This window comes from Musa acuminata, chromosome BXJ1-6, assembly GCF_036884655.1.
Source record: "Musa acuminata AAA Group cultivar baxijiao chromosome BXJ1-6, Cavendish_Baxijiao_AAA, whole genome shotgun sequence".
Classification (NCBI taxonomy): domain Eukaryota; kingdom Viridiplantae; phylum Streptophyta; class Magnoliopsida; order Zingiberales; family Musaceae; genus Musa; species Musa acuminata.
Genome location: NC_088332.1, coordinates 4,682,501 through 4,701,394, shown reverse-complemented (window position 1 = coordinate 4,701,394; position 18,894 = coordinate 4,682,501). Strand labels below are relative to the sequence as shown.

Genomic DNA, 18,894 nt, shown 5'->3' with positions numbered 1-18,894 from the left:
AACAGTAATTGTCAAATACTTATTGGAAAGTAAAAGCTGAACTGATGTAAATACCAAAGCTTCCTACAAAGATATAGTTCGGTAAGGGTCAAAAGATCATTCTCTAGATTCTGCTTGCAAATTGAAATGAGCCTATAAAATTAAGCAGGGATAAAAAGCTGAAACAAAATATAGTCCCTCGTGAGAATCTGTTGGAAGCATGTTGATTTCACACAATCTGCAAATATTTAACATAAAAGCCTCATGACATCAATGCCAAGGCTGATATGAAGGAGGCCGTTAGACACTGTAGATCTTTCATGCATCAAAAAGACTCTAGATCTTTTGATTGAGGATAACACAAGTCACTTGATCCTCTATTCTTCTGATGGTAATATAAATTATGCATTAATATCAAATATGGTGTTTACAATAACATCAAAGTTAAAAGGAAAATAAATTGTGGATCTATATTTTGTGTTTCACTGTGAGGAAGGATAATATCTAAAGGGAAAAACCTGTGTATATAAACTGGAGAGGCTTGTTAGTGACAAGCTGTGGCTACAGACCCAGATTGAACTGCATGTCGGGTCCCTTCTCCCCGAACCTCGAGAATTCTTCGGGCACAGGAATGTTCAGCTCAGAGCAAACCAGCTGAATTATACTTCTGGTAACACCACCAAGTGACATCTTGTTTACTGTGACTGCAATTGAGAAATTGTGCTCAATATTACAGAATCCAGTGGATCCGCCTACTCCAGAGTGGCCAAAACTCGTCGGATTACCAGCTGCAGTATTAAATCTCCTAAACCCGAGCCCAAATTTACCGTCTGCAATAACCATGTCGGAGTAATCACCCACACCCATGAAAGCATCATGGATCTTGGGGCTGCTAAATATTCTTTTGACACTTTTCTGAGCATCATTGTCGATGTTGTTGTCTACAATGTTATAAGCCTTGTTATTTTTTGGACTACTGCTATTGCTACATCCCCTGCGACGTAAGCCATCGGTCTTCTTGGTCGGTGTATCTGGATTATCTATCTCCTTGATTCTCAATTTCTTCTTGGGTTGCTTGAAGGAAGGAAATGTTGGAACATGTACATGACTTCCGAGGGGAGGCTTGGAAACAAGTGAATGAGGTGGAGGAGTGGATCCACCATTAGCAAGGGCAGCATAATAGCGTGCCAAGGCACGAGCCGAGCAATGCCCATTGGCAGCAGGAATCACGGCTCGCCGGATGTTTAGTGTGTTAAAGAGCACAGGAACGCCAGATGCGATCTCAGCTAAATTACCCTCCTGCAAGCTGGATGGCATTTCCGGCCTGCCATTCATTTCAAGGAGATTTTGTAGATCTTCTGTGTCCAGTGTGAGTGCTGCCAACCGAGACTCTACACCTGGAACGAAATCCAAAATTTAGTGAGGTTTCAGACAAATGGATATGGATATTTACTCTTTAGGCAAATAATTATATAAACAAGAGACAAAACAGGAATATGGAAAATTTTAGATGATAAAAATACAACAAAGCAATATTTTATAAGATGTCAATTTCAACATAAACTTATCAAGCATCAGGCTGTTAAGATCTTCATAAAGATTAGAAGATCTTTAGGAGATCAAATATTTACAGATTCTTATTTGAGTTGTCTATAGGATCTGAATGTGTGGACTCTAGAAGGAATATAACAGATAAGGCTTCAAATGTTGGTTGTACAGGTATGTATCATCCAGTGTTTATTGGCCTGACCAAGGACTGGTGGCAGACTATGTTCCGATACCGCTTGGTATTTATCCTATGTTTAGGTACCAATTGGTATTTATCTTTTTATTATCTTTAGTAATAGAGGTGCAGGTCAATAAACTGCCAAGTAAACCAGTACCATACTGGTCCCATGTCAAAACTGGTATCAGGCCTAGATTTAAACCTACACTAAAAATATGAATAATGTCGTCCACATAATAGGAAAGATTCTCAAGGGAAGATAATGAAAGAGATGCAACCTACTAGTCATTTGTGAAGGGTTTTATATGGAGGACTTCATACGGACTGGTCCTGCACCAATTACATATTCTTATTCAATAGAAGCAGACATTTAGATCCCAATTACAAAATTTTTTAAGGTGAGGATTTTAAGGTTTCAAGCACTAGATAACTTTTGCTTCTCAAGATCCGATGGAAACCAAAAGAAATTGAGGAAAAACTTGGCTGATTGTTTTCATTAACTAATATCTAAACACAGGCATTCTGCCTTTAGATAATACATAGCCATTGGCTACTGATTTTATTTTTTAAATCTAATGTAGAATAGCCTCTATTAAGTATAAATAAAAATAGTTACCAATTTATTTTTATGATATTGATGGTGTATTGAACTTCTTGAAAATACTAGTGAAGTTAACTCACATATGCCCAAAATCAAATGTGACTTAACTCCGGGTATCTTCTTCCTCTTCTCTAATCTCCTTCCTCTCCAATTATCTTCTTAAACTCTTCTTTTTTGTTTCTCCAAAGTTATTGTTGCTTCAATACCAATTTTCTAGAAGATTTGTCACGTTTATTCCCTTCCCTCAGATTATGAGTTCCAGCAATGAATGCGAAAATTCTATTAAATCTTTCCATATATGTCCTACACTATGAAGATGAACAATAAGTTATTTTAAAATCATACATTTCATGTTAAAGATAATCTCGAAACAGTCAAACCTTTTAATATGACTTGACAACACAATCAATTAAAACATGTTCATCCACAAAATACATGGGAAGATTGAAAAAATTCTGTATATGCACATATTAGACTCAAATAGGTTATGTAATAGGCATTGTGTATAGGTATAAAAAATTATTAGAATTGAGGCAGGTTTGTTGATAAGTGAACATAAATAACTGGAACCAATGTGCTTCAACATGGACCATCTGTAGTTTATTGGATTAACTATTTCTTTATCATGCAAACTGAAGATTATGTTGTGGTCATTTCTCATAATTGTAACTACAAGTGAAGCCACTGGGCATCACTTGTTTTTACAATAATCTCTATCTACTGTACCCAAGCACTAATGTCCGAGAGTTGCATATTTCATCAATTATTCCTTTTACATATTGTCAAGGTCTACCTGTGCCACCAAACTTGTCAATTATTAGACGACCTATTTCAACCAAAAAGAATAAAGGAAAATTTGTACATACCAGGAGGAATGCCAATATATAGTTCACCTTCAATATTGAGAGGGTGAATAAAAGCTTCTTCCAGTACTTCTTGAAATTTCTTTCCAGATGCATGCTGTTTCAAAAGATATTCATTATTTCAATATTTAATACAAAACAAGATTAAAACTTCCGGTAAACAATAAAAGAAACACAAAGAAAAATATGCCAATATCTGGTCAAGACTGTCAAGCTATTGTAGTGTACCAACCAAGGTTTGCAGTACTGTTTGGTACAATATGGTAGAAGTGGTAGCTTTCAGTTATGCAGACTAGGGACATGAAACCCTATGTCTGATAGAAGGTCTGTATCGTCCAATACAAGACCTCTAGCATCCAGTACACCCTGTATAGGACCTGTATCACCTCGTAACTGGTACAGGACGATACAGGTCCTGAACTGCTTGGTATAGGATGATACAGACCCTGTACTAGGTATTCTTTTTTGTTTTTACATTTTTTCAAGCTCTTTCCAAAGCTTAATATGTATTGCCATACTAACACTCGGTACACTGGTACAAGTTGGTATGATACCAGCTTGAAGTCTTGGTACCAACATTTTATTTTTCTTTCATAATAATACCTTTTGCACATTACATAATACAAGATGAACTTTTATTTTTGGTGAAAAACAGTACTCAACCTTCAGCTATATCAAATGTGGCAACATAAATTTTGCTAATTTTGTAATAACCAAAGATTAACAGCAGATACTTGTTTCAGTAAAGTAATATGTGGTAAAATACCTCTATTACACCACCACATAGCCAACCAAAAGACAAGTAGTGGTATAGTTGTTGGGAACCTGGTTCTGTCTCAGGAGCTGACTGAGCAATACGGTGTAGAGATTCCTCCCAGTCACAAAGTAGCAAAGGATTGGTCCTCATTACATCAGACATAGCGTTGTGCAAACCAGATGAGTGGTTAAGAACATGATGAACCTAAAAAAGGAAAGGAAGTAAATGACAAATCGAGATAACAACATATTTTTTAGCTCACAAAAATCATTTTCAGGAATCTAATGTGCCCTTCACCTTTATCATATCTTTTTTGCTGGCACTAAACTCTGGCCAAATATTTGCTATGGTTTCATCAAGCTTGAATTTCCTGCAAAAAAAAAAATTGATCTTCATTAAAGCTTCCATAACTAGAATATCATTTGGATTTTTACATTGAGGATAGTGATGGCACATGCCAAATGCCAAGCTCCATAAATGTTGCATAGGATCATGTGTCTACAAACAAAAATGTCTTTCAGAAGGCTATCACCATAATTAATTTTTTCATGCTTAACAAAGCATTTCCACGATTCTAAAGTGTAATAGGCTATGTCCTACATCATACAAAGGGATGCTTAGACTTCAATAAGATCACGTACAAAGACTAGTAGAAATGATAATCTACAATTTCATCATTGTATGTGTGTGTGTGTCTGTATGTGCGCGCGCACGCACAGGACATGAAATTCCCCAACTCCCGTTCATAGGCTAAAAATGTGGTGCCAAAAAGTAAATGGACCTGAAATTACGCAGGACATGACTCCATAAGTGGTAGTCAAGGAATCAAATCCAGCTTATAGAATTAGCTAAAATAAAGAGTAGCACTGGACCCATTATGGATCCTATCCTATGAAAAATGTTCTGACTTGATGCTAGAAGAAAGAAATGTAAGCAAGCAGGTATAGTTGGAACATAAAGTAGATCATGAAGTATAGTTGATAGCAAATTTGTGCAAGTTAGGTTGACAAAGATCTATATTGATTTGGTCTAGCATTGCACTAGGTCACAGAAGATAACTTTAGATAAAATATTTGGTTTGATGTTGTCACTTAGTTTTGAATGACCACTTGAGCAATATGCAACAAATGTCCTTTCTTGAAATCCCACCATATTATCAACGCAATCACCATTAAAATAACTATTACAGTTTCTAACAAAACTACACTAGAATCCTAGATACCATTCAGTACTGAAAGTAAAATATATGATAATGTCATACCCCTTATCCACAAGCCAATGTACCATCCCAGCAGTGATTCCTTTTGTTACTGAGAAGACAGGAAATAAGGTGTCAGGTTGAACAGGTCGAGGATCATATCTCCCAAGCATGCCAGCAGCAGTATCTATTAAGACCTTTCCATCTTTGTATGCACACACCTGAAGATGTCAGACATTGTGTTTCAGGTAAGTAAATGAAACAAAGATGACTTGGATTACTAGACATCAGAGATCTTCTGCAGCAGAACAAAGGATATAAAAGAAATCATTAAGCTGAACCGATCATGAAATTATATCTGTGTATCGTTGCCTGGGGACAATCTTGTATCACCAAATTTTTATAGAGTTCCCCAGTTTCTAAAGCAATCTATTAAGAGTAAAACAACAGACTGCATGATAGATAGACTGATAGAATATCTCAAGAACTTAGTCTATAATCCAAAAACATGTCTAGTCAAGTCCCTAGATAGTAAGAAAACCTTCATATACGTAACAATTTTATTGCTTGCACGCTTGCTGCATAGTTTATGAACTAGCCATTCAGTATTTATACTTTTCATATTTGTAAATCATGTTCAAGAATGCACATTATTTACACAGACTTACGAAAATTGAGAACTTATTGAGCATTATATTTTACTTATAATCAACCAACAAGCAACTTCAAAGTTCAAACCATCAAAATGTTTCATCTAAACATGAAACATTTGAAGAAGTTGTAGACCCAAACAACTACCATTTTCTCCAGCCATCTATACCTGGCAATCTTCCACATGTGCCTTATTCCTCGAAAGAACAATTATCCAACAACTCCTAATGATATGTTTCATATCTCAATGAATCTTCTACCTTATTTACAATCTATCCATCTATGCTATCACATCTTAATTCACATAACAAACTCATTAAGATACTTAACATCCATCATAGTCATGTCATTGCCACCATAATTCGAATGTCAATACCATCTGCTCCTCTTCTGTGAAAAAACACTCAATCCAACAGGTGAGAATGGTTATTAGCATCTTCTTGTTATCAGTTACCTTGATTCTTCTTTCAAACAAACTGAGTTTTCCAAATCAAACTATTTGATCAAAGGTCTGCTCCATCCATCAAAATTATGTCCAAATTAAACAATCATGATACATGGATTAGATTGTGTTGGGATGATTTTAATGTTTTTTTACTTTCAGTTTCTTCCAATATAAAGAATTCTTTTTCTGATTCAGTACTCAGGGTCATCTCAATGTCCATGATTGTCAATTACTAATGTTCAATGTAAAATGAAAGTTCCTAGAGACATAGGACATGAAAGTTTGCCATTCTAAAACTGTCAAGAAAATTTAAGAAAAAGAGGCTTGATTGCTGAAACAAGCAAATATCCAACAATTATTAGAACTTCTGATAATCCAAGGCTTAATCTTTAACAAGTAAGTCATAGAAAATAGAAATCACTTCTTCAAAGGGTACTAAGAAAGAATATCAGATAGCAAGAGAAATGAATGTGTCAAATGAAAAAGAATTGTTATCACTGTCGTTAGCTGAAGGAATTCCAACCCATTAAACCTCTAAAGTTACATTTATGTAAGCCAATCAGAAGGGAGAAAAGAAAATAACATTTTTTTTATTTTTTAGTCAAGAAGAAGCATATTAATAAAGTACACTAAACCTACTTGTATCCCAAGTATTTTCTCATTTCCCAGCTCAACCAGGAGCTGCCTCAACTTGGCCTCCACATCAGAGTGAATTGGTGAATCATAAATCCATTGGGTATCCAACGCTGGCTCAGTCCTGATGCTTCTGATGCCCATAATTTCACATAAAGTTGGGAATTAGAGAAAGAAACAAGATATATAATATGACAATCCTAAGATAAGAAAATGAAATGGAGTTTAACAGTGACAGCATGCAACCGAGATACTCACCCTAGTAGTGTTGACTCAGCAAATGGTTTCATGATGTCCAAATAAACAATACGAACATCAAGTGTAGAAGAAAGCCCTGAAAAAGCATCGTTTTCATCTGTAATGCATTCACATATAATATCTAAGAGAGAGATGAGTCCAAACAGACCTCGAAGAAGATTTACTACCCTTATAAATATAACTGCATCACCTGGGAAAGCATCAACCTGGAGAAGGCAAAGTTTCAATTTTGCAACATGAATATGGTCTCTCGATTTCTTTAAAGGGAATTTTGCCTAATTTCACAAAGAATTCAAGCTTGCCTAAATGCATACATATGTCGGCATGTATAATTTGTGTAGTATATAAATCCCTAAATAACTACTAGGAGTATACATATGAAAATAAAATTCATATACATAGATATATAGATTTATGCATACACGAGATTATATATATGTAAAGCATACGACTTATTCCTGTTAGCTTCCATGAAATAAATTATCAAAAAGAACTTATAAATAGCTCTTTGGAAAAAGTACTGAACTTACAGGGTTAAAATGCTGAACTTCCTTTTTGTTCAACTTCATCTTTTCTTGAATAAACTTCATATTCTTCTCTCTTTGATCAGCCAAAGATTTCACATTTTCCTTCATAGAAGAATGCATGGGATTATTTACTTGATCTATGAATCTCACTTGAATCTTCCAAAATGAAAAGAAAAATATAAACCATCAATCTTGAAGCAGACAGCAATTAAACTCACAAGTGCTTCACTTGCTGGTGTGGAATTGCGAAAAAATACTGATGCAATGTCCATAGCCTGGTCAGGCATGTCAAGGCGCAATTTAAGTCCCATCTCTGTGAAGGCTGCCAATAAAGCTACATGGTCCCCCTGCCATAGAACATTTTATGCTGTAATAAAGATTATTTTAAAGAATAGATAGAGACTGTTACTTTCCTGTTAACAGACATATGATGACAAAAGTATAGTAGTGCATATTTGAACTTTTAACATCTTCAATAATGCATCTTTAAAAATCCTACAAGGTAGTAGCAGCTGAAAAATGCAGTAAATCTAGTTCTATAGGGCATTTTTAACTGCAACTGCATAACATCCAAATGGACAAAATAGATTTATGCATATATACCTAAGTGTAAACATATCTTAGATGTATATATAAACAAAATTTTAAATGCCAGTTGAACTAGTATGTACCAATCGGTATTTATTGGTTCACTACACATAGGTATGATCAAGTAATAGTATAGCTCAACATAGGTAGAACGTCATTCATTGAAATTTTTATTTGGTACTTACCTCAGCACATGCCAAAAACATTTTTGCTAGTGCATGTTTCATAGAGCTTGATATCAACTTAGTAAGGCCAAAGTCAAGCAGAATTGGACGATGGGGGGGTTCCTTGCTCACAAGAAAATTTCCTACAAAAAAAGGCCACCAAGAATTGATATGTCATCACTTTAGCAGATATATGATCAACAATAAGTTATTCTTATTATAGGAAAAGGGAAGAGAAATGCCTACATAGATAGAATTTCCATGTCAAGATATACCAAGATTCAAAATTTTAGAGTAGAAGTGGCACCAACCACTGATAATAGCAAGGTCTGCCATACCGAATTGTACCGCCCGGTACGGGTAGTACATACCGGTCCAACAGGCCAACGGTATGCGGACCGCCCGCTACCGATCCGACTGTAGCAGTGCACTATAGCACTGTAGCAGTACAGTGCACTGTTGCAGTGCACTATTATAATAGTAGTACAGTGCATCAGTACACTGTTGCAGTGCTACAGTGCTCGGTGCACCTGGGTGTACCGCTCGGTACACCGTACCAGTATCGAGCCCAGGTCGAAATACCGGTACGGTACGGTATTGCGAACCTTGGATAATAGCTCAGTTCGCTTATTTGTATAGAAGCATGGCAATGGATATAGGTTGGCTGGAATGAACTAGAAGCACGATTATATTTTATTAAATTCCATGGTAACAGATAAATTTGTCATTGCCCGCATTCTTCTTATACAAGATTCAATTGCATCCAATGTATATAAATTTACTGGAGTTTAGTTATTTTTCCCTAGATTAAAGGAAGACAAATAAGAAATTGGCAATATTTACCAATTAGCAGAAATTTGACTGTCAGCTATATCTGCTAGCAAAATAGCATGTGACCCACTTCTCAGTTCAAAATACTCGAAAGAAAAAAGAAGTAAAATGGCCACAAGGAAGCATACCTGGATGTGGGTCACCATTGAAAAACCCATCAACATATATTTGATGAGCATATGCACATGTAATTTCTTCAACAAGCTTTTGCTTGTCCACACCATATTCATCCAGTGATGCCTTGTCATTTAAACGAATGCCATCCATATATTCCAGAATGAGGACCCTCTCAGATGACTGCTATTAGCAATTTAAGGAACAAATTTTGTGAATAAAATAGAAAATATCAGAAGGCATTGTTTAACTGATAAAAGTTATTGAAGCAAAAAATCTGAATCATAGGACTCCACCTGAATAACTTCTGGGATCAGTACATCTACTCTGTTCACAGAATTTATGTCATCATGCTCACTTTTTACTCGTAGGTTCTTGTAGACTTTTCTAGTGTTTTCTACAAAGAAAAATAAGATGATTGTCAATAAACCTGTGCTTGCAGTTTTGCTACTAAGAAGTGAAGGACTGCTGTAACTTAAAATAATAATTAATTGTCAAGGTATCAATAGATGGAAGGGATGAAAAACAAACTTCTAGAATGAACATATCAGACTAACCTGCTTCTTGATTGAAATCAAGTTCTTTAGGTGCCTCCTTACACCATTCATCAATCATAGGGTTGAAGTCATATTGTGGCTCTGCCCAGGCTATCCAGTCAACTATTGATTTTGCATTCTTTAAATCCTGAAGATCAGTTTTGATAATGTAATTACTAGATGACTCTAATTAATGGTAATCTTGTCAAGACTCCAATTATAAACCTCTAAGATGACTTCTTTGATGCCCTCATGTTGAACTTTAACAACCACCTCTTGCCCATCCCTTAGAGTTGCACGATGAACTTGTGCCAGCTGCATTTAACTAATTTTAAAAAATCTACAGGATATTTTGAGAATTAACTTCTACAAACAATGCAAAGTGCACATAACTGGGCAAGGAAACACTTATGGTCATACTAGCAAAGACAAAATATAAGCACGTAAAACAAAAGTTACTTCTGGATCAATATATTTATAACTTAGTCGGGTGATCTTACAGATGCAGTAGCAAGGGGTGCCTCGACAAAATGAGAGAAAATATCATTCACAGATTTTCCCAGCTCCTTCTCTATAGTTTGGCTAACCTGAATAAATAACATACATGTCAGAATCATAGATGGCAGTACCAATTTTCACATCTCAACTTTCTGTGAAATGCATATGTTAACTGTAAAGAAATGAATGTTTATTCACTAAGAATGTTTGTTAAGTTGTTCATTTGATTTGCACTTGCTGGTATATATACTGTGCAGTTTACATGTGACAAAATGTATATTTACGTACTATAGTACATGCATATTCACTGAAACATTTCCCAGTGTCACTAGTCCCCGGATCCACTTAAACAGAATTATGCACAACCAAGTCAGTTGAGTACTCTCTGGAACTGAAGCATACATCATTTCACCTTAGTCTTTCATTAGAAAAGAATTAACCAGTAATCAGCAATTGAATGATAATCAAGCATGGCAGCTACATAGTGTGTTACGAGAATGATCGGTACTGATGGAAATAAAATGCAAAGCAAGAAAAAGTTATAAACTAATATTCTTGCATTTATTTACACCCAAACTATCTTCATTGCTTGTGTAAAAGTATATAGGTATTGACGAAATCATTCACATTGGACAAGTTACCTCTTTCAATGGCCGAGGAGGAAGAGAGTCCTGCAGCTGTTTGAGAAGATATATATAAGCCTCTGGAAGAACATCTGCTCGGGTAGATAAATATTGACCAAGTTTTACCCACAGACCTTCCATCTCGATCATCAAATTGAGAACACGTTTAGCATTTCGCTCATGGGTTCGCTGCCATAAGGCTTCCTTTTTGCTTTTACTAAACCATTTCTCTCTTTTCTGCACAGCCTATAATACTAGAAAATCTGAGTATTTTTTCTTGCTAAAATGGATGAAAAACGAGAATCAATTTCAGATGATAATATGGTGGCCGAGCACACCTTGTAATCGAGGTATATCACCAATGCTAGAGTGAATACTTTCAGGCGCCTTTTGTAAATGTTTCCCCATCCCATTAGGTTTTGAAAGACACAGAAGGTGCACAAGTAGATGATCTTGGTACCTCTTGACTATGAATTTAAATGAACACCACTGATTTTTGCACTCCTACAAAAACACAACCAATAATACAGCAGTAATTATATACATTCATTGGTCCAAGCGAAGGTACATCGTAATTAGCTGGGAAGTCCTTCAGATTAGCTACTTTAAGATGGCCTTCTGGTGCAGGAATATGTTGAGCTCTCTATCTGTATTGTATTTACCCTTTATTTCCTCTTGTGAAAGTCTTTGTGGCAAACACATGTATACATCAAAGGGAAGGAACTTTGGATATGTCAGGAGCCAAAAGAGGAAAAACAACAACAACACAAAAGCAATAAAAGAATCATCACCCAATTAAAGCAACCACAACAAGAAGATTCCGGTGAACAGCTCAAGACGCAGAGACATCAAAACCATGGCACACATCATCTTAAACAAATTCATTTCACCCAATTACTAGCCAGCAAACTTCAATAATGACGAACAACAAACAAATCGGATAGCGAAAACCACAATCGATACGAAGCCGGACAAAGACGAATCAAATCCTGAGCATAATCGGCAAAAGACGACCGGCCGAATTCCTCAACCGCAATTAGTTTCGCACAGAACGATCAGAACCCGGAGAAATCCAAACAACACCACCAACAGCAAAGACAAACATCAAACCTTGGATCGCAGGGATTCCTCGCCGAAGAGCTCGAACACCTGAATTGGGAGACGAAGAGGGGACGATCGGCCGAGGGCAGGATCCGAGGACGACGGTGCTGGAGACCTTCACGGAGATGGGGACGCCTATCACGATGGACCGCAGGGAACGAGGTGTGGGCAGAGGAACGCATCATATATGAGGACACTGTCGACCCGCGTGGGCCCGTATAGGTAGAAGATCTCGACCGTCCGTTCTTCCGGTCGTGAGATCTCGTCCCTCGGCGCCTTCCTACTCCCCTCTCTTTGGTCCCCCGCTCGCGGTTTTTTTCGCTCCCTCTTTACTTTTTCTTTCTACGCATTTTGCCCGTCAACATACCCATAATGATATTGGACCGATATAAATCCGACTGGGGGCCCACCATAATGCGTCCGATTACAGAGTATGCAAGGATTAGCGGGTAGGAAATGTGCTGTTCTTTTTCTTTTGATCTAGAAAACGCCACGTGGTCCAGGCAAACACGCACCTAAACAAAAGCATATATATCTTTTGGCTAGACGCACCTACTGGCTTACCTGCCTCACTTACCCTGAGAGGCTGCCGGACGCTCACTGGTGGGCCCGATAGATCGGTCAACCTCGAGTCGGGTTCAAGTTATGACTTGGAGGCCAAGTTTTGAGGGACTGAGAGCTTCCTGTGGGGCCCGCACCATCAACCAGGGAAGTTGATGTGATCATGACCATTGGATGTGATCATGCGGTTTCCGTGAAGTTGATGTCCATGATTTGAAGAGGCTATGAAGACATAACGTTAGCGGTCTTTTGTGCCCAAGTTTCTGATTTGCCAATCAAACTTGATGTCTTGCTTTTTCTTTCTTTTTTTTTGTCTTCATACGTCAAAAGTCAACTAGCAAGGAAGAATCTAATTCCAGTCACCTAAAATAATTATCTCAAATATACTACTTTGAGCTCCTTTCAGCAATTGCCACTATAAAATCATGTGAACAAGAAATGCATCTGCAGTTTCAAGATTTGGCAGCATATTTTTCATAGGAGAAACAGAAAGAACAACCTGTGATTGGACAAAAGCTGTAGAACCTTGCCCATGTATCAGTAAAAAGCTTACAAACTATGGATAACCCTTCATGGAATTCAAATGGAGGGTCGAAATGCTTAACCTCAACACTGTTTTGCTGTTTGTTAGTCACAGTCTGTATCGCAAACACTGTGAGTCTATATCAAGCATGAATACTGTAAACAAGAACGATTTAGAAAAAAAAAATATCAGTTTTTATTTGATAATTCAAAAAATCTAGTAGCAAAGTCGTCGGTTTCCATGTTAAAGAATAAAAAAATTTCACCATCACCCGCACACTGGATTGAAACTGATTTCTTACACCAGACTGTTCCCAAACTTCTACTGCATCAATCTAGCATGGGTGGAACTTAATAAAAAATTACCGCCGTCCACACGCTAGCCGTATTGCGATTGGAATGAGGCTGTCATTGCAGCAATCTGTTATTTGTTAGAGATGAGGTAAATCCACTTGCAGAATTTCTTTCCATGCTTCATAGAACATCCATGCAATTGGAATGAGGCAGTCATTACAGCAATCTGTTATTTGTTAGAGGCGAGGTAAGTCCACTTGCAGAATTTCTTTCAATGCTTTATAGAACATCCATGTGATCGGAATGAGACAGTCTTTGCAGCAATGTGTTATTTGTTAGAGGTGAGGTAAGTCCACTTGCAGAATTTCTTTCCATGCTTCATAGAACATCTATGCCATCGGAATGAGGCAGTCTTTGCAGCAATCTGTTACTTGTTATACGTTCGGTAAGTCCACTTGCAGAATTTCTTTCCATGCTTCATAGAACATCCATGTGATGCCTGACGAAGGCATGACTTTCAAACTGCTCGCCCCCCATCCTCGATAGAGACCCATCAGGCCCTCCTCACGGATGATCTCGGACAATGCTGCTGCCATGTTGGCCGGACACTTCCCTTGGAGGGATCCAACCATCAACCTCTTTCTTGCAACTTCCAGGGGAAAGCTGATGGTGCTTGCAGTTAAACCTAATGACAATGAAGAAATTATTGCAGTCACCTAAATGTATACACCCTTACCATTACCAGTCACAAAAATCTAGCGATTAAGAGTACACACATTTCCTTTGTGGAACAAAAAATGCAGTGGAGTTTTCAGTAGTTGGCGTGCCACATAAAACACCAGAAATTGTCATGCAAAATGAAATATGTGGTTATTGTTGCCGTAGATTTTAGAAACCTTTTGTTTGTTACCCATTTAGTGAACAATTCAAACAAAATATCCAAGTAAACCAACAGCTTTTAAACACTCACCAGAAAGAGCCCCAATAACCAGAAGCTCTGCTCGATTCAAAGATTTTTTCTGCTTCGCTTGGCGGTAAGAATTCTTCATGGTCTCATACATGAAATAGTAACATGTGCTGTATGGAAGCATGCCAATTAATGTTGGTGATAAGCCAGCATACAAACCGCCAAGGCCATCATTCTTGTATATCTTACTGAAAGCAAGGGTGATGCTGGGATAGGCTTCTTGGTTCACAGTCAAACGATCCTATAGCAGCATGATGCAAAGCAAGATGAGAGGATTTGAAATAAATGTTGTATATAGCATTCAATTTGATGTTAAAATGAACATAAAAGAAATAGAATAAAAAGTATAGTCACCTACAGCACTATTCTACATTTTCACCATTACCTGAAAGAGCATCACATTCGATTAAATCCATATCCACAATACTACCAAAGGGAATAAAGTTAGTTTTTTCTCATCATGCTGGGCTTAGCATCTGCTTCTGCCACTCTATCCAAGTGCAAAAGCAAATGGGCTCACCAAATGGTCCAAATCATTCAAGACATAGTTTCAACTCCCTGAACCACCAAGGCGTCCACAGGAAAGGTAGCCAAGAGGTTTTTTCTCATCATGCTGAATTGGCCACAGTTAGTACAGTAATTTAGCTTAATTGTCAAAAGAAGATATAAGTAGGGAAGTTATCATTCTCTCCTAAAACATCCAGGACTTTTTAAGTTTAAAAAAAACTTCTCCATAATCCAACACTACTAAAGTGAGAAACTTCACCAATCTACATAAGGAATATGCTGATTAGCTTAAGTAGTTGAAATTAGGTGATCTGACATCAAACATCCTCACTCCCTGAAAAACACAAGGCAGAGTTTACCACATACTTTATTCTGTCTTTTGTGCAGATGAAGTTAGATTTGGCAGTACAGGATATTTTACACTAATGCGACGATTGTTTCAGAATTTATGAGGCACTGAGATTCAGAACAGAATTTGGACCCCTATATTTTAGTCTTTTGTCCATTGTTATCTGATGAAGATAGAAGAGAATCGAACATGGAAGTCAGCACAAGAAAATGGAACTACCATTTTCTCACTAAATGCACAGAAATTACAACATTCTGATACTCTTTTGCCTCATGGTTAGCCATGAAAGGGTATCATTGACACAGGACAGATCAATAAAAGGAATGCTATTCTATCACATTGTACTTTCCTTTTTCTGTCACAGAGCTTTAGTAAAGATTGTTTGCAGCAGCAGTATATCATCTATGGGTTAAAAGGAACAATAGATTATTTGAGTAGCAGATGAACAGTTAAAAAGATCATTTCAAAGTATTCATCCTGAAGTTCTGAGTCATCTGACAATTATCCAAACTTGATGTAGAAGACACTGTAAAAACTTTAAGCATTGTACCTGAACTAAGTAACGTCTTTTGTGGTTTGTAAATTTTATTCTTACCGATTTTTTAACAGTAATACAGGTTGTGTATTCTGTACATGATTTTTTTCCCAAATAAAATGGTTTTTCTTATTAATTAATTATATATATATATATATGATAAATAGATAAATGAGAATGACATAAAAAGTTATGGAAAACAAATCTAAGCTAATATTCTGATGCAAAAGATTGAAAAATAGTTGTCAGCGACATTGAGGACTTATGGATCTTAGTTAAGTCCTTAACCTATAAAGTCATTGTTATAGGGCAACAAATCAAAGATCATCAGTTTTGACATCATGATCTAATACCTTGAGAACTTCAAGAGGATGGCAGATGATTGTGCTTATAATGCCAGCAGCAGCACCACCAACAGCAACTGGAGAGATGCATAGAAAGGATAAATCTACATTGATATGGCCAATCGGCACCTTTGGGCTTCCGTGCTCCTTCCATTTCTCTTGTACAGATATCATAGTTCGTTTTACACACTCAAATGTACCAAGCTCGATAGCCTGAGTAGGTATGATGCGGAGCATGTTTACAGCGTTTCCTGCCCAAAGTCCTTGCCAGCCATGCTCTTCAATGATCTCTAGAAAACTGCCAGTAATGTGCCTGGATCCAACTCCAACAACCATCCTTGTCCTGCAACAAATTATTTATACAATTAGTAATATGCCAAAAAATGCATAAACAAAAACATGGTTGTCAAGGCCTCTTATCTTGAAAAGTTAAGTACCCTACTAATCATATCAAAGTAAACATCAATAACAAACAGAAACAAACAAGAAGTTCCTGAGGTCAACTCTCAGTAGCAGTAAAGAAAAACTCATGAATTATAAGGGATAGAGACAAATTTAATAGCTCAAAGTGCAAACAGCTGAACTTGTCATAGCTTGGGCAAGAGTCAAGAATGAATCAAGTGATAATGGCAAATTCGTCTTGATGTCAAGTACTAGCAAGAATTTGCCAAACATGTAAATATCTAACCAGAAATAAAAGGAAGAATAAAAAAATATTGTGCAGCTAAAAGTGATGGAGGATGTGGCTTGATGGCATAATACTTGTTATTTTTATCCATGTGTGCTTAAAAGACCTACAGATGTGATAGTTGAAAAAAGTGAAATGATTACCATTAGTGGTATAAGGAGAGATAAAAGAAGACCTAAAATATTTTTAAAAATCATAAATAAAGATTTAACTATTCTTAACTTAACTAAATAGATGATCTTTTACAAATCTCAATGACGGCAAAAGATTCATGTAGCTGACCCCAAATAATTGGGATTTATGACTTTGTTGTTGTTATTGTTATTATTGTTGTCTTGATCAAGCTGAATCACAGCGATGCCACAGATGTGTTTCACCATTTTTATTCATCTTGTGGATCAGTTAGTCATGTACTATAAACATATGTTCAAACAGATTCGGACATCAAAAACAGCTTCTCAAGCATTGATATAACCAGAGGTAATTATAAGTATAATCACAAATAGGACCATCACCAAATACACCCCTTGTCATCACTGGTTTGATTCACTACCAAGATACAAAATTAAGGACTGGAGCAGCAATTTGATTTCAGACCTCATCCCTCGTTACGATACACAACTTTTTTGGACTAATTTGAGTTTCCAAAACACCTCACAAGCCTCTCTAGATGCCACCTGGCTAGGCAAGAGTGAAGGTGCGAACTGGGTCTGGATCATCTTTATGATGTTCCGATTGCATGTTTTCTCTCCTTACAATCTAAGGCTAATTTAATACCCATCATAGGCATAATATAATGTTATTCTTTCTTCAGCCATCACAAGGTTTTGATGTATACTTACCAAATTAAACATTTCATTCCATTTTTTATCAAAACAAATATTTGGAGATTTGGTAAATCAAAATAGAAACAGAAAAGCTTACATGTCTTTGGATATAGACAAGAACGGGATGTAAGCTGCTTTATAGCTCCCACAAATCAAAACAAACTTAATCATAGAAGATATAGCTCAAGCATGACATTTGTCGAACTGACAATAAATGTCATTAAATTAAAATTGTAATCAACTTTTATAATAATAGACCAAAGCTAGCATAACATCAAGTATGATGCAAATTAGAAAAGCATGTCAATCTTAGATGCAGCTGTGGTTGGATCCCAGTGTCAAGAAAATCTTCTTTCAGAATAGCACATCTATTGACATACTTGAACAAGCTGAATCATTTCTGTAGATGATATGATGCCTTGATTATAATGCATAATTGAATTTCAAAGTGGCACTGATGCTCTCACAATATTAAACCATTTCAAAGTCCCCAGGGGAGAACAAATTCACAAAGTTCACATATATATATATATGTATGTATGTACATACATATGTATGTACATACATATGTATGTATATGTATATATGTATGTATGTATATATGTATATATGTATATATATATACATATACATATATGTATACACACACACACACACACACACACACATATATATATATATATATATATATATATAGAGAGAGAGAGAGAGAGAGAGAGAGAGAGAGAGAGAGAGGCAAACCTGATGGTTTCTAGAGGAGCAAGAACTGCTTTAGTGACGGCACCAGCTAATGCTCCACTGACAAATTCACACAGTTCTCTCCTCCTAAATGAGTTCTGCAGCAAAGCATGCAACACCAATTACATCAGCAAGCCAGGTAAATCTCTCATTGGCATTCACAGTTTGCAGTTCAAGAGAAGTTGTTATCAATCTATGGACACACAGTAGCATCAGTTGCACCTCATAGATTCCTTACGGTTGGCGAGTGACAAAACAGATCCTAACAATAACAAATGTGAACTTTTACACCACTGGATTCTACTTCGACCAGAGCAAAACTAAAAAAGGAGCATTGAGGCAGATGAAGTAACAGCAACTGTTTTCTGTTCTGGGAACAGAGACGAGAATCAGTAGTAGTTAGACATAAAAACAAGCACAAAGCATACAAAAGAAAATAATCCATGATCGGTAGATTGCAAAGGTCGAA

General features: G+C 36.6%; 2 protein-coding genes across 3 annotated transcripts in view; both read right to left on the bottom strand.

Annotated features, from left to right (window-relative positions):
* Positions 1-348: 348 nt before the first annotated feature.
* Positions 349-12,261, bottom strand: LOC135581648 (protein ACTIVITY OF BC1 COMPLEX KINASE 3, chloroplastic-like). 2 transcript variants are annotated; one of them, XM_065186219.1, is made up of 19 exons: positions 12,103-12,261; positions 11,331-11,496; positions 11,011-11,238; positions 10,372-10,458; positions 10,097-10,186; positions 9,893-10,019; positions 9,632-9,732; positions 9,350-9,518; positions 8,412-8,533; positions 7,857-7,985; positions 7,642-7,740; positions 7,260-7,317; positions 7,112-7,187; positions 6,860-6,986; positions 5,188-5,345; positions 4,224-4,296; positions 3,936-4,130; positions 3,173-3,266; positions 349-1,376 (listed from the first exon to the last, which is right to left on the bottom strand). In XM_065186219.1, exons 2-19 carry the CDS (start codon positions 11,403-11,405, stop codon positions 541-543), a joined length of 2,844 nt encoding a protein of 947 aa, XP_065042291.1. In that variant the 5' UTR covers positions 11,406-11,496; positions 12,103-12,261; the 3' UTR covers positions 349-540. The 2 variants fall into 2 exon arrangements, with proteins under 2 accessions (XP_065042291.1, XP_065042293.1); XM_065186221.1 differs by having other exon boundaries at positions 11,011-11,229.
* A 1,367-nt stretch (positions 12,262-13,628) lies between these two features.
* Positions 13,629-18,894, bottom strand: part of LOC135675752 (probable mitochondrial adenine nucleotide transporter BTL1) — a 6,007-nt gene continuing 741 nt past the window's right edge. The window contains exons 2-5 of the mRNA XM_065186218.1: positions 18,429-18,523; positions 16,182-16,515; positions 14,441-14,678; positions 13,629-14,155 (exon numbers count right to left, since the gene is read on the bottom strand). Coding sequence (XP_065042290.1) covers positions 13,905-14,155; positions 14,441-14,678; positions 16,182-16,515; positions 18,429-18,523 — 918 coding nt within the window. The 3' untranslated portion in view covers positions 13,629-13,904. The remainder of the gene's footprint in view (positions 14,156-14,440; positions 14,679-16,181; positions 16,516-18,428; positions 18,524-18,894) is intronic.

Bases quoted from the DNA above. Each gene is read 5' to 3' on its own strand.
- LOC135581648 (XM_065186219.1), bottom strand. From the start codon at position 11,405: ATGGGATGGGGAAACATTTACAAAAGGCGCCTGAAAGTATTCACTCTA. The intron at 5,346-6,859 runs GTAGGTTTAGTG...TGACATCTTCAG, and splicing joins AGAAAATACTTGGGATACAA to GTGTGTGCATACAAAGATGG. The intron at 4,297-5,187 runs GTATGACATTAT...TTTTTTTTGCAG, and splicing joins CATTGGCTTGTGGATAAGGG to GAAATTCAAGCTTGATGAAA.